Source organism: Protopterus annectens, chromosome 2.part2 (genome assembly GCF_019279795.1).
Source record: "Protopterus annectens isolate FY-2018-M chromosome 2.part2, PAN1.0, whole genome shotgun sequence".
Classification (NCBI taxonomy): domain Eukaryota; kingdom Metazoa; phylum Chordata; order Ceratodontiformes; family Protopteridae; genus Protopterus; species Protopterus annectens.
The window spans coordinates 951,175,136-951,190,246 of NC_056730.1; the positions used below are offsets into that span (position 1 = coordinate 951,175,136).

The following is a 15,111-nucleotide window of genomic DNA, read 5'->3' on the forward strand; positions in this document are numbered from 1 at the left end:
CCTAGGGATGTACTCTTACATCTGATAGAAAAAAGAAAGGTCCTTCACAAATCAAGGGCCTGAACTATGTATCTTCATGTAAGACAGCACAGAAGAACATCTCCCCGTGGGATAAAAGGGCGCTTCTGGACATAGTGAAGTCTTTGGGGGGGGGGGGGGCACTCAGACAAAGTGTGTTCATAAAGTCACAGCTGTGGGATGCAAGGCACTGCTTCCAAGGACCAGGCCGTGGTGGATAAGCCTTAAATGATCAGATAGGAAATGGGCAGTATTGACACCCTCAGATGCATCTCTCAAAGTGGTTGGCATTGGTGTACCTCTCCCAGGCCCTCTGTCACCTGCAAAAATAGAGGATAAGAGAAAACCTGAGCCTTTACTAGTAATAAATGTAGTCACTACACAATGGGGACCAAGCGGCCATCTTGAAGACATACATCCTGCCCAGAAAGTTTGACCCAACACATGTCTCCAATTATGCAAGATGCTTTTCCCCACCAATCCTCAGGACAGGTGTAGCTAACCTTGGCCATTTTCCAAAAAGTGATGAAAGGCAAAGAGCCTCCCACCTATGGTCTCCGATACCTAGGGTGAAAGTGCGGCACTTACACAAGCCTTTCTTTTTCAGCTACTTTCTCATATAATAAACACACAGGCAGTATGAGACTTAGCTCAAGTTTTGGAGACCCACCAACATTCCAGTTCTTAAAATGTTTCAGCCAACAATGATATTTTTAGACAGGCATATTATGTTACATCAAATTTATGTCTAAGATAATAATTATATTATACATAGCATAACTCATTACACATGGGATTATGATTGGGTACCTGATCATAACCAAATTGCTGTTATACATCCAAGTAATGGATGACAAGAAACTCACCCTAATAGTGAAGTGAAATCTTGACATCTATTTCAAGACTATAGACCTACTTGATTATGATCAGAGAAAGCCAGTTATAATTCTTTGTAATATTTGGCACTTTAACTGCATAGTGTCACTTACATAGAGAAGAACAGAACAAAAAAAAAGGAAAAAAAGCACATAGGGGTGCTGCATGTGATATGGCTTTGAAAGCCTAACACATTTAGTAGTGTTCTACAGTTCTTTGCAGTACATGGACATTAGCTTCTCCCATACACTACAAGTTGCAAAGAAAAAGAGAGAAAAAAAAACTAATGGAATGTAAAGTGTTCTACAGCTCAATAAGGTGTTAACCCACTTAGAGCAGCGTTAAGACAGCAGTCAAATGTGAACCGCATCTCTGATCATCTAACAGCTCTAACACATTTTGCACAACACCACCACCAAGAAAAAAGTAAGTTAATATGAAGTATATTATATCCTTTAAATGCTGTTTCATTTTCTCACTATTGTTTTGTGGTGACTACTGCTCATGCTGTAGCTTGAAACAGTCATTAACCACTGTTCCTGTATCAGACAGTTGCTTAATAACTATCTTTCTCCCAGTTTTCAACACAAATAAGCTCCATGTATTACAAAAACATATTACTGAATAACAAATATTTATGCAAAAGACATTTTATGTTTTAAAAATAAAATCAATTAAAATCAAAGTATCATGATTACACTTTATGAATAATTCAATATAAAAATAAATCTTACCATCCAGATGGCAAATCCCATGTTCTAATCGAACAATCCATTGATGCTGTGATCAACCACCGTCCATCAGGGCTAAAAGCCTAAGAAACAATGCAAAATGCAGTCAATGACAGTAAAAACGTGAGAACTAAAATATGTAGTTTACTGAGAAAGAAGAGAAGACATAGCTAGCCATTGCCACCATAAAACACTTTACCCCATGTGATAAGAAAGGTCCATGTGCATCACCCAATTTCCTCTACCCCTTCAAGGTAATGGCATACATAAATCAGCACACATGACATGCACTATTTTCTGTTCCCAGACATTATTGCTATATACAAGCTAGGTCAAGACCATACTAGCTTTACCTTCAGATCAATACCCATACTATTCTCTCTAAAAAACAGAGAAACTTCTCAACCATCTATCTCACCAACAGCATGGCTTCTGCTCAGGGCATAGCAGAGATTCTACCTTAACATCTTTCTTAAATACAGTCTATAACTGCAGCTATTTTCGTGAACCTGGTATATGGCATTTCATGAATTACTGCAAGAGTCTAGCAAAACTAGAACTGCCAACACTATAAACACATGGTGGTTCAACAGCTACTTCTGCAAAACATCTGAGGCTGTAAAATGAATAGACTTATTCAGAAGATGCTCAAGGAGCCATCCAAGGACCACATTTTTCAGTACATTTACCAATGATATGCATAAAGTAATTGAAGTAACCATTATATAATAAGCAGATGACTTGACCTCATATATTCTGCTATATCCCTTGGCAAGCTAGTAAACACAAACCTCATTTACTAAACCAGAAATCTGGTTCACAGAATCACAACTAGTATTAACTACTAAAAACAAATAAAATATAATTTTAACACAAAAACACACCTCCAAAGTATAGTAGTAATAATTACAAATGCTACTAATGAAACGGTCACTGAGCAATTTACCAAAAACAAAGACACAGCAAATTTTCATATTTAAGATGCTGATCAAGGATAATCATATAAACTCCACAATAGCAAAAACAAATCAAAAACTTGTAATAGTCTAGAAAATCAAACATGCAATAACATCCCAAATTCAACTGTAGCTCTCCCAATCTCTATTACCCAAACTACTTTATGCGTTGTCTATATTAACTACTCTTCAAAAGACAATACATTAATTAGAATAAAAACATTGCAATAAAATAGCCAAATATGTGCCCAATTACATCCATCTCATTACACAGTACTTGTAAAAATTCAATGGCCTGAACTTTATAATGTAGTCAACTATGCTCATCTAAAACCTGCACATAACAGACACCATATACTAATCGGTCTCAGAATAAATATTTCTTAACTTACTTATAAAAATCTGCTGAATGCATTTTAAAGAAAGGTTATCCTGATTAGAAATTGATGTAACTTTTCTTCAACTACTACAGCCAAAGATCCAGTTTTTGAAACCCTGGCTGAAATAATGGGTCTAAATAGGGAACTACACTATCCACTTAAACCTCTGGTATACCAAACATGAGGAAACATGTTTCATAACAGTGTTACATTTATAAATATCACAATTCAAAACACCTTTCTTAAATAACTAATTAAAATCACATCTATTTGATTACAAGCTTTCATCACTTCACATCTTGCAGATTCAATAAAACCACCTTATTCAAGCATTTTTAACCTGCAATTTACATGCTGTTCTAAGTCCATGACTATCTTAAGCTCTACCCTTATCAGCTTTCAAGAAGAGTCTATTTTAATTGTCTGCAAGGGAGCTCAATGTAGACCTTTCTTATTCTGCTAAATTGTATCTTCTTTTAGCTGGTTGTAATAACAATTGTCAAATCTGTCCCTCACAAATACTTTCAAAAGTTTCAAAATTACTGCACACAGCTAGATTATATGAAAACAATAACTTGCACGTGTTGCATATGTTTCAACAAACTCTGTGGTGAAGTGTATGTTCCAGTGTTAAGTATATTTGTATGCCTTCTGATTAGTACTATATACACCCCTTCCAAATCTCTCCCTAACATTTTTAGTCATAATGTCTTAAGATTTATCAATACCTGGAAAACTGCTACAGTGATGCTATTACATAAGGGTGGCCCCACCACAGATTCAGGAAAATGCAGACCTATTAACTTAACAAGTATTATATCTAAGATTATGGAGTATATCATATTAGACTTCACTAACTTGGATACAGGTTAGACCCTACCATTAAATCCTAATCACTTCAGCTTTATCTAAAGCAGATCCTGCTTCTTAAACTTAATTAACTTCTCTGAAAAGGTCGCTGAAGCCTAAGACAATGGACATTCCATATATACCACCTATTTTTAACCTGGCCAAAATCTTTGCTCCAATCCTCAGCACTGGCATTACTGATGACATGAATCAACATAAATCTTTCAGGAGGAACTAACACAGAAAAGGTAGCTGGTGCTTCCACTGAGCATAAGAATGTCACTAGTAGCGTCCTGCTTTGTTCAGTCGTGGGTCATTTCTTTTCTGGCAACCATTTATCTGAGACTTAGCTCCAGTTTCAAGGCTTATGGCAAACTAATATTGCTGAAGATTGCAAATGGGAAGCAACTGTCCTATGGGCAGCCAGATACTCCAATGAGGGCCTGAGTATGCCACCTCTTGGTGTACTGACCACAGTCTCAAAACAAATGCTAAGAAATGCAATGTGGTTTCTATACAGGAAACAGAAATTCTCCAGCTCAGAACACATCAATGACATCACCCTCTAACATGACACAGTTAACAGAGTCCTGAATATCTATGTTAACATTTTCTTACCATCAAATTTCCACCACAATTCCCAAATCATGCTAATTTACAAAGACATTTCTCCAAAATTAAGAAAACTTATAAGTACCTTTCCACTCTTACCTTATAAGAACCATCCTTCATTATAACGTCCCCTTTGGCATGTACCCATTTAAGCACTCTGTCCAACTCAAGAGACCCTAAAGACTCTGAACCAAGAAAAAATACAGTACTTGAGACTCAGATTCTCTGGTAGAACACCTGACATCGTCCTGTACTCAGTCCACTACAGACTCTTTTGTGAATACATACAAGTAGCCTTTTGCACCACAAAAGACACTGCTTTCTGCTTTTTAAGTCTCCTTTACCTTCATAAATCCAAAGGCTCCTCAAATGCCTGAACTAAGGATCTTCATCTCAATCAGCAAATAAACAGGAGTCAGTGGCAGGACAAATTCATAACAAAATACAAACTCCCACTTCACACAAGACATTTTAGCACCCTAGTCACTTTCAAGGTCAATCTCAAGGACTGAATGGGTTTTCATAAATTCTCCTATGACAGTTTATCCAGACCTCCTAGAAAAGTCAGTGAGCACAGCAAAGCCACCAGTGATATACAGTGCCTTGTTTGGTTAAGCTCCAGGGGAAAAAGGCAGAGCTGTTGTTGTGTCTTTTCGGCTTTTCCCGGTTAGGGGTCGCCACAGCGGAACTCCTGTCATCTAATGATTGGTAGCTGAGTTTTACGTGCCGAGTTACCAGCCCTGACGCACAACCTTCAACGAAGGTACACCCATTCACGCATGTCTCCATGCAGAAGACGCTCTAGCTGAGAATCGACCCGGACAGCATCTTACTGCGAGGCGACAACGCTACCGCAGCACCAAAAAGGCAGAGCTACAGGGTTATAAAAGTCCTCCTCAGTCCTTTAGGCTTATGTAAGAAGTTGATAGGTTACATTTTTATTACAGGAACACTGGGCTCTACTGGTTAAGCTTTTAATTTAATCACAAACAGCAGGAGGGAAGGAAAGCAACATGGAAAGGTACACAGATGTTGAATCCCTGCTAAAAAAAGGCCTGCATGTTAAATGCTAGTAAGCTGTTAAAATGAGCAGCGAGACACATGAAGACCATCATGTTTTGCCAGTAGTTCTTAAGGATGGTTTGACAATGACATGACAGAAAGTACAGGGGATATAAAAAGTGTACACACCCCTGTTACAATGTCAGGTTTTTGTGATATAAAAAAATAAATGAGACCACAATAATTCATTTCAAACCTTTTCCCACCTTTAATGTGACCTATGACCTGTACAATTCAATTGAAAAACAAACAAATCTGTTAGGGGAAAATATATAAAAAGTAAAAAAATGTACAATAAGCTGATTGCATAAGTGTGCACACCCTTAAACTAATACTTTGTTTAAGCACCTTTTTATTTAATTACAGCATTCAGTCTTCTTGGGTACACACCTGCCATCAATTAAAGAGACTCTGATTAAACCCAATAAAGTTCAGCTGTCCTAGTAGGATTTTCCTGACATTTACTCAGTTGCCTGCTACAGCAAAAACTAGGGTTTACAGAGAGCTTACAAAGCAAGCATCAAGGGGATCTCATCGTTGAAAGGGAGAAGGCAAGAAATGTGGAAAAAGCATAAATATAGTTGCAAGTATAGAAAACTTCTGGAAGAACTTCATGTTGATCATAAACGAACACAGGAATGGTTAAGGAAAGGCGAATTGAAACCAAGAGATGAAAGGTTAATATTGGCGGCCCAAGATAGTGGGTTGTGTACACGTTGGTTTATGAAGTCCATTGAACATGTGGGAGAAAAGTACAGTTTTGTACCTACCATAAATGTAGATGTTCGAGGATCCACATTGCTGCAGTCATAACCTGTGGGTATTCCGCTGTCCTCGGTCGGCCCGAATACCAAAGAGTTAGGCTGGCGTCGGTCATGGGCGCCCGGAGCTGACGTCAGTACGTAGTAGTACTTAAGCGCATGACCGACGCCATATCCTCAGTCTTTCTTGCCCCAGATGTCAGAAGGCCTTTAAAAGAAAAGGCCAAAGCCACAAAAGGAGAAAAATAATAATTATCCCCAAGGAATAATAACAACAAACAACAACAACACCCCAAAACCAAAGAGGGGAAGGAGGGAGGGAAAATAGGACTGCAGCAATGTGGATCCTCGAACATCTACATTTATGGTAGGTACAAAACTGTACTATGTTCTTCATCTCACATTGCTGCAGTCATAACCTGTGGGTAGAATCCCAAAGAAAAGGAAAAGGGAGGCTGGCAAACTAAAAAGCATTAGGGGCTGCTAACATGCCCTGTAAGACTGCAGTGGCAAACCCAGCCCTGGACTTGGAGAAAAGAGGGAGATGGTAATGTTCAGTAAAAGTATGAACTGAACTCCAAGTAGCTGCTTCCAAAATATCCTTAGTAGCTACACCCCTCAAAAAAGCAGTAGAAGTGGCAGTAGCCCTAGTGGAATGAGGTCTAATCCCAGCAGGAACATCCTTCCCATGATGAGAATAACAAAAAGCAATACAATTACCAATCCATTTTGAAATAGTCTGCTTTGAAACAGCTTTCCCTTGTGACCCCAAAGCAAAAGAAACAAATAACTGTTGAGTCTGTCTGAGCTCCTTAGTTCTGCACAAATAATAACGTAACTGCCTGTGTATATCCAAAGAATGCAAGATTTTTTTCCCCTTTATTTTGGGGATCAGCATAAAAGGTAGGCAAATGGATAGACTGGTTCAAGGCCACATTAGAAATCACTTTTGGCATGAAAGTAGGGTTAGTACGCAAAGAAACTCTATCCTTATGGAATATTAGAAAGGGTTCAACTGCCATGAGAGCCTGCAATTCAGATACCCTTCTAGCAGAAGTAATGGCCAACAAAAAGGCAGTCTTCCAAGACAAAAACTTCAATTCAGACGTAGCTGCAGGTTCAAAAGGAGGCAAAGTAAGCTTCTCCAACACAAAATTGAGATCCCAGGAAGGAGTAGGAGCTATACGTGGGGGTCTTATATTTTTTGCCCCTCTAAGAAATTGCTTAAACAAAGGGTGAGAAAATAAAGGAGGGTCACAATCATAGTGAGCAGAAATGGCTGCAGCATGAACTTTCACAGAGGAAAATGACAAACCCTTGTCTAGTAACTCAGTAAGGTACTGCAGTGTAAAACTCAAATTAGGTACCGAGACATCAAAGTCCTTTTTTGTGCTCCAAAGAAAAAATCTCTTCCATTTATCAGCATAAACTTTTCTAGTGCTGGGCCGCCTAGCTTCCAAAATAACATCTAAAACCTGTTGAGGAAGCTGAGAACCCACAGGCTCTAAAACAGAATACGCCAGGCCGTTAGATGCAGAGACAGCACCCTGACATTGAGCAAATGACTGCTTGACTGGGACAAGTGAGGAAGCTGTGGCAAAGGCCAAGGAGGCTCCTGAATTAAACTCCTCAGAAGAGGATACCAGTGCTGTCGTGGCCAATCTGGTGCTATTAAGATCATGCAAGGCTTGTCCCGCCTGACCTTCAAGAGAACCTTGGTAAGGAGAGGCAGAGGAGGAAAAGCATAGACGTGAAGGTTGTTCCAACTGAAAGATAGAGCATCCACTTTCCAAGCTTTTGGGTGAAACATCTTTGTGCAAAATTTTGGCAGTTGGAAATTTAGAGGAGAAGCGAACAGATCTATGTCTGGAGTTCCCCAAGCCACTGTCAACTGTTCAAATACCTGAGGATCCAATTTCCATTCGTGGGGATCCACAATTTGTCTGCTCAATACATCTGCTAGGGAGTTCTGTGCTCCTGGCAGAAACCGTGCTTGAAGAGTGATGTGCAAACCCAAAGCAGTCTCCCACAATATCATAGCTTGTCTGCAAAGAGGATAAGAATGGGTCCCCCCCTGCTTGTTGATGTACCACATGACTGTAGTGTTGTCTGTTTGTATCAACACCTGTCCTGGTTGAAGTAGGCCCTTGAAAGCCATCAGGGCATACTGGACTGCTAACATCTCCTTCATGTTGATATGCAAATGCTGTAGTTTGGGAGGCCACGTGTCTTGAATCCATTTCCCATTGAAGTGTGCTCCCCAAGCCAGGTCCGAGGCATCTGTCGTTAAGATCTGACTCGCCTCTGGTCGAGTCACAGAGAGTCCCTTGTTTAGGTGACATTCCTGTGCCCACCACAAGAATTCCTTCTGGATGCAAGGTATTATCGGAATGACAGTGTCCAAATCGTGGCAGTGTTGAGTCCATACACTTTTGAGATACCATTGTAGCTTCCTCATATGCAGTTTGGCATTGGGAAGTACCAGAATGCAAGATGCCATGAACCCCAAGGCTTGAAGGACTGTCCTTGCAGTCAGCCTGGATAGTACTGATAATCGCTGGAAGTATAGAGGAAGAGTTCTTTGTTTGTCCGGGGTCAGAAAAGCCATCTGAGAGGCTGTATTCAGTCTCACACCCAGAAAGCACATGTCCTGAGAGGGTACTAGACTGGACTTTGTTTCGTTCACAGAATACCCTAGGCACCTTAAAACTGCCATTACATACTGTAGCTGTTGAAGTAACCTGTCTTTGTCCTGAGCTAGAATCAGGCAATCGTCCAGATAAGGATAAATTTGTATTCCCCTCAGTCTTAAGAAAGCTATTACAGGAGCCAGAACCTTTGTCAACACCCTGGGTGCAGTAGATAAACCAAAGGGCAATGCAGAGAACTGATAATGAGAAGTGCCAGCCCGAAAACGCAGGAATCTCCTGCAGCTGGGCCTGATAGGAATGTGAAGATAGGCCTCTTTGAGATCCAGAGTTACCATCCAGTGATCTTTGCCTATCAGAGGCAGAAGTTGCTGTAAAGTTAACATCTTGAACTTTGGAATGTCTAGGTATGTATTGAGAATGGACAAATCCAGGATTGGCCTCCAAGTATTTCCTTTCTTTGGCACTAGGAATAGTCGAGAATAAAACCCTAGGCCTTCTTCTAATGGAGGTACCACCTGGATTGCCCCCATCTGTAAAAGCAAAGAAATTTGTTCCTGAGCCTCCAGCCTTTGCTGAGGAGGTACATCTGGCATGCCTTTGAAAGGGGGAAAAGTGTGAAAATAAAACTTGTAGCCTTGATTTATTATGTCCAACACCCATCTGTCCTGGGTGACCAAATGCCAATTTTGTTTGAAAAGTGCCAACTTTCCTCCTAGAGGAGCTGCCAGAAAGGAAGGATCTGGCAGCTGGAGATACAGGTCATTGGGTCTGTTTACAAAAAGGCTGACCCCTGCCCTCACCAGAAGATTGTGCAGGAGAACTCCAAGTCCTAGGTCTGAAAGAACCCTGAGCGTGAGCCCTACCCCTACCATGTCTAGACCTGCCCTTAGACTGAAAATCTGAAGAAGGGTAAGACCATCCTCTTGCAGGCCAATTCCTGCTAAACTTAGGGGGCTGCACTTGTAAAAATTCCTTAACTGTCTGCATAGACTTAGCTTTGTCTTCCATTTTTTTCAAAACTGACTCCACAGGGGAACCAAAAAGAACTTCAGATTGAAGGGGAGCATCCAAAATCCGAGCTTTAACATGCTCTGACAAATTTTGATCCTTAAGCCAGGCATGTCTACGAATAACTGAACCAGTAGCAGCTACCCTGGAAGAAGCCTGAAGGGCATCGAAGCCACACTGCAAGGAATGTTTACCAACCTGATCTGAAGCATGAACCAAGTCCTGCAATTCCTTACACTCTATACCCTCAGACAAAGCATCTACCTTAGATTTCAATTGACCTAACAGAAAGTTCTGATACTTCAGCATATGGAATTGGCAATTTAAAGCCCTCATAGCTAACGTAGAAGAGGTGTACACTTTTTTACCCCACCTATCCAACGCTCTAGAATCTTTATCCAAAGGAACTGGATTCTTAATCACAGAAGCCCTGACCCCCTTAGGCCCTTGACTAATAGTTTCCGGGTCAGCTCTAGGGCTCTTATACAAATATTTATGTGCCTCTGGAACTCTGTAATACCTGTCTGGCTTGACAGGCGCAGGGGGTAAAGAATCAGGATTAAGGGAAGCTTCAGAAAAAACAACCTGAACAACATCTAAAACAGGGGGAATAGCCAAAGGTCTATGTTGTGGCAAAAACAAAAATTCCCTAAGCCTCTTACGAGAATCAGAAAAATCCTGACCTTCCCACTTAAAATGCTCCCTCATGGAATGCAAGGTTTCAGAAAAGGAAAAATCCTCTGGAGGTGAAGCAGGAGGACAGGAATCCTCTGCATCTGAATCAGAATAGGGAGGAAAATCCTGAACATCCTCAGCCGAGGACTCAGAGTAATCTGAGGAATGTTCCATTCCCTCTAAATCTGTCTCCACCCTAGGCCTCTTCTCTGGAGGGGGCATAGAACCCCTGATCAAAGTAATCAAATCCTCTGCCATTTTCAACATATGCTTTTTAGGAACAGAGCCCGAAGAACCAGGGCTGTGGCCTGTACCAGAAATACCAGGTCTAGCCTTAGCAGGGCCTTTAGTGACTGAAGTAGAAGGCCTAATAACCTTTTGTAAGGATGGAACCACAGAAACTTGAGAAGCACCCTCGGCCTGACCTAACTCTTGAGAGGCCAACTCCTGCAAAAGTAAAGGTTCCCCCTGGGATTCAGCCGAGACCTCGGCTGGATCCACAGATTCAACCGTAGATTCCATAGAACCGGCGTCCGCAACGGACGACTCATCCGGTTTAGACCTTAAGGATTTATCTTTTCGCTTTTTTGCGGTAGCAGGCGTCGGAGGATCTGACGGCATGTTGTAGTTACACCGCTTACCGAAAACAAGCCTAGCACAGTCTAATCTGTGTTTAATGGTGCGCTTACTAAATCTAGCGCAAAAGCGACACCCGACTACGTCGTGTTCAGGCCCTAAGCAAGGAATACAGAGAGAATGATAGTCCCTATGAGGTATCTGTTTCCCACAAGAAATACAATTATTAACTTTTTCTGACATCCGGATTAACTGAGGCAAGAAAAGACAAAAATTTTCCCCAACGGGGTACTTAGCCCAACTTGGTCTTCGGTCTGAAACTCGAAAATTGAAAATTTCAGAACGCCGAACGGCACTTGTAAACGCTGCTTCTGCTTCGGACCACGCGGCAAGAAAGACTGAGGATATGGCGTCGGTCATGCGCTTAAGTACTACTACGTACTGACGTCAGCTCCGGGCACCCATGACCGACGGCCAGCCTAACTCTTTGGTATTCGGGCCGACCGAGGACAGCGGACTACCCACAGGTTATGACTGCAGCAATGTGAGACGAAGAACATCAAACAAACGTAGGTTATGTAAAACCGAACTGGAAACAGTTGCACATTTCGTTGCTGGTTGCAACATACTAATGGCAGAAGGACTGTATACTGAAAGGCATAATAATGTGGCGAGACTGTTGCACTGGGGATTGTGCAAACATTACGGTGCTGAACTGGCCAAAAAACACTGGAAACATGAGCCACAAAACATCATAGAAAATGAAGTCTACACCACATGGGATTCAACCATTACTGACAGTTCAAAAGATAGACACTAGAAAACCAGATACAGTGGTCCAAGAAAAGAAGACAAGAGTAGCATTGATCATTGAAATTGCCACACCCAGTTACAGTGTCTTATGTACAGAGAGAGACAAAGTCATAAAATATCAGGATCTGCAGGCAGAAAACAGAACAATGTGAAAGAAAGATACCCTGACAGTTCTAATAGGAGTAGGAGCAATGGTCTTTTACAATCATATTTAGATATGTTACCAATACATATAACTCCATACAAACTGCAGGAGGAGTCATTACTGGGCACACTGCGGGTGTTGCGACGAACACTACTGTCTGACATCAAAGATTGAAACAATACTAATTTCATGAACTTTAATCATACTTTGACTTAGGAATGGGGTCTATTCCCATCATGGTTTTAGAAACCCAAAAGACTTGGAGAAATTAAAAAAAAAAAAAAAAAAAAAAAAGAGTTAAAAGGCATCAGTAAGGAGAAGGGTACAAAAAAACTTCCACAGCATTGGATATACCATGGGAACACAGTGAAACAGTCATCAAAAAGTGGAAAAATATGGGACAACAGTGACGTTGTAAAGAACTGCACATACCTTCAAAACTGATAAAAAGACAAGAGGAAAACTGGTCAGAGGGGCTGCTAAGAGACCTACAGCAACACAGAAGGAGCTGCAGGAATTTCTGGCAAGTACTCGTGTAGTATATGTGACAACAATCTCCCATATTCTCCATATGTCTGGACTACAGGGTAGGGTTGCAAGACGGAAGCCTTTTCTTACACAGAAAAACATCCAGGCCCAGCTAAAATTTACAAAACAATACATCAAGTCTCCCCAAAAGGATGTACGAAAATGTGTTATGGTCTGATGAGACCAAGGTTGAACTTTTTGGCCACAATTCCAAAAGGTACGTTTCGCATCACCAAAAGAATACCAATCCCCCTGGTGAAGCATGGTTGGGGTAGTATGCTTTGGGGTTGCTTTCCTTCAGCTGGAAATGGGGTTTTAGTCAAGGTGGAGGGAATTATGAACAGTTCCAAATACCAGTCACTTTTGGCCTAAAACCTTCAGGCGTCTGCTAGAAAACTGAAGATGAAGAGGAATTTCACCTTTCAGCACGACAATGACCCTTAAGCATACATTCAAATCAACAAAAGAATGGCTTCACCAAAAGAAAATTAAAGTTTTGGAATGGCGAAGCCAGAGCCCAGACCTAAATTCTATAGAAAATCTGTGGGGTGACCCCGAAGAGGGGTGTGCACAAGAGATGCCCTTGTAATCTGGCAGATTTGCAGCGCTTTTGCAAGGAAGAGTGGGCAGAATATTGCCAAGTCAAGATGTGCCATGCTGATAGACTCCTACCCAAGACAGAATGCTGTAATTAAATCAAAAGGTGCTTCAACAAAGTATTATTTTAAGGGTGTACACACTTATACAACCAGCTTATTGTACGTTTTTTTTTTTTTATATATTTTTCCCCTAACAGATTTGTTTTTCAATTGAACTGTACAGGTTATAGGTCACATTAAAGGTGGGAAAAGTTTTGAAATTATTTATTGTGGAAACTTGGCATTTTAACAGGGGGTGTTTACACTTTTTATATCCAATGTAATCTTAACACAGGAGACCGAAGACTCGTAGAAGATAAGAAATCACGGTGTTGCTGAAGCCGACTGATTATAGTGGCAGAATGTTGTTCACTTGTTAGTGAGTTGAGACTGAAATCACAGATTTCTCTGAATGAAATCTGGAGCTCTGCAGTACTACTTTTGCAGACTAAAAACATAAGAGAGAAATGATACTCAAAAGCAGGCAGGAGGGCTGGCTTTTTTAGCTAACAGGTGATTGACATTTTAACACATATTACGCAAGAAGGTGAGCTGTAGCTGTATTTTTAATTGGGTAGCTAAAGATTAAAGATGAGTCTAGTGGAGGTCTCAAAATATTTGAAAAAAGGAAATATTTCAATTTGGTGAGAACTACCAGTGACAGTATTCCAGTGAGGCCAAAGCTCTCTTCACTCTACAGAAGTTAAACAATATGGCAGTTTTATTTATCTATTTTTTTGACATAGAACAATCTTCTCTAGCAAACAATTCATAAACACTATCCACATCAGCTGTAAGGATTGAAAAAAAATAAACCTGATAAGCGAACTGATTACGGGAAATTCATAGATCATCCACAAAAAGATCCCTTGACTTTCTGAAGATTACATCTTAAAGTGTAGGTGTTGCCTTAAGGAGTACCCTTACATAATACTGTAGGAGAAAAAAAAAGATGCATATACATATTTTTGCAGCTTAAAAATTTAGTTTGAGAGAAAGCTGCCAGTCCACTTCAAAGCAGTCACCGAAGCAATATTTTAATACATCAGAGATGAAAGACAGAACCAACTTGCTTTGGTCACGCATACAATGTTTACCACACTTAAATTTTCATTATGAGTAGTTCTGTGTATTGTTAGACAAGACTAGCAGAGCAATGGCTGTACTATGTACATCTCTAAAACCATGCAGCACATCACAAAAACATCTACCAGAGCACAAAAGAACTGTGATGTGGCAGCAGATTCAAAATGCTTACTGGATATAAACAATGGCCAACAGGCTGCCTTAAGGTACAGAGACTGAAATAGTCATCTAACGGCTTGAAAACAGGCCAGCTATGAAAGAAATGTTTATAATGTGCTACATAAATAATGGTGGGGGAAAAAACTAAGTTTTTTTAAGTGCTTTTCAGCATCATACTTCCCATATTTAAGTACTTTTTTATGCAGCTTATTGATTTAATTCATACAAAATGTTCCCAGATTAGAAGACAGCAGAAATCCACATGGCTGAGAGTCTTCAGGTACTGTAGCTGAACAGGTATATCAAACAAATTATCTACAGAAGTGTAGCACCAGAAGAACTTTTTAGTGGTAAAGTTTCATCTATTACTTTCAGTCAAATAAAGAAACATTCCTGTTTCTCCCCATGTTGATAACTACTACTTTCCTGAAGTTATGGGTGCTCTGTAAAATAATTTTTCCTACTACATTACATACATACAAAACAAATGGTTTACTGGTAAGCTATATGCATCTTCCTGCAAAGCCATGTACAACTGGCCCATTCTGATGGGTCTTTGTCAAGTCTGTATTTAGACAACAGCTCAG

The 15,111-nt window shown here is 40.4% G+C and overlaps 1 protein-coding gene across 1 annotated transcript in view; it reads right to left on the reverse strand.

The window, feature by feature from the left end:
• WDR36 (WD repeat domain 36) overlaps positions 1-15,111 on the reverse strand; it is a 1,582,076-nt gene that overhangs the window by 495,477 nt on the left and 1,071,488 nt on the right. The window contains exon 16 of the mRNA XM_044064266.1: positions 1,629-1,708. Coding sequence (XP_043920201.1) covers positions 1,629-1,708 — 80 coding nt within the window. The remainder of the gene's footprint in view (positions 1-1,628; positions 1,709-15,111) is intronic.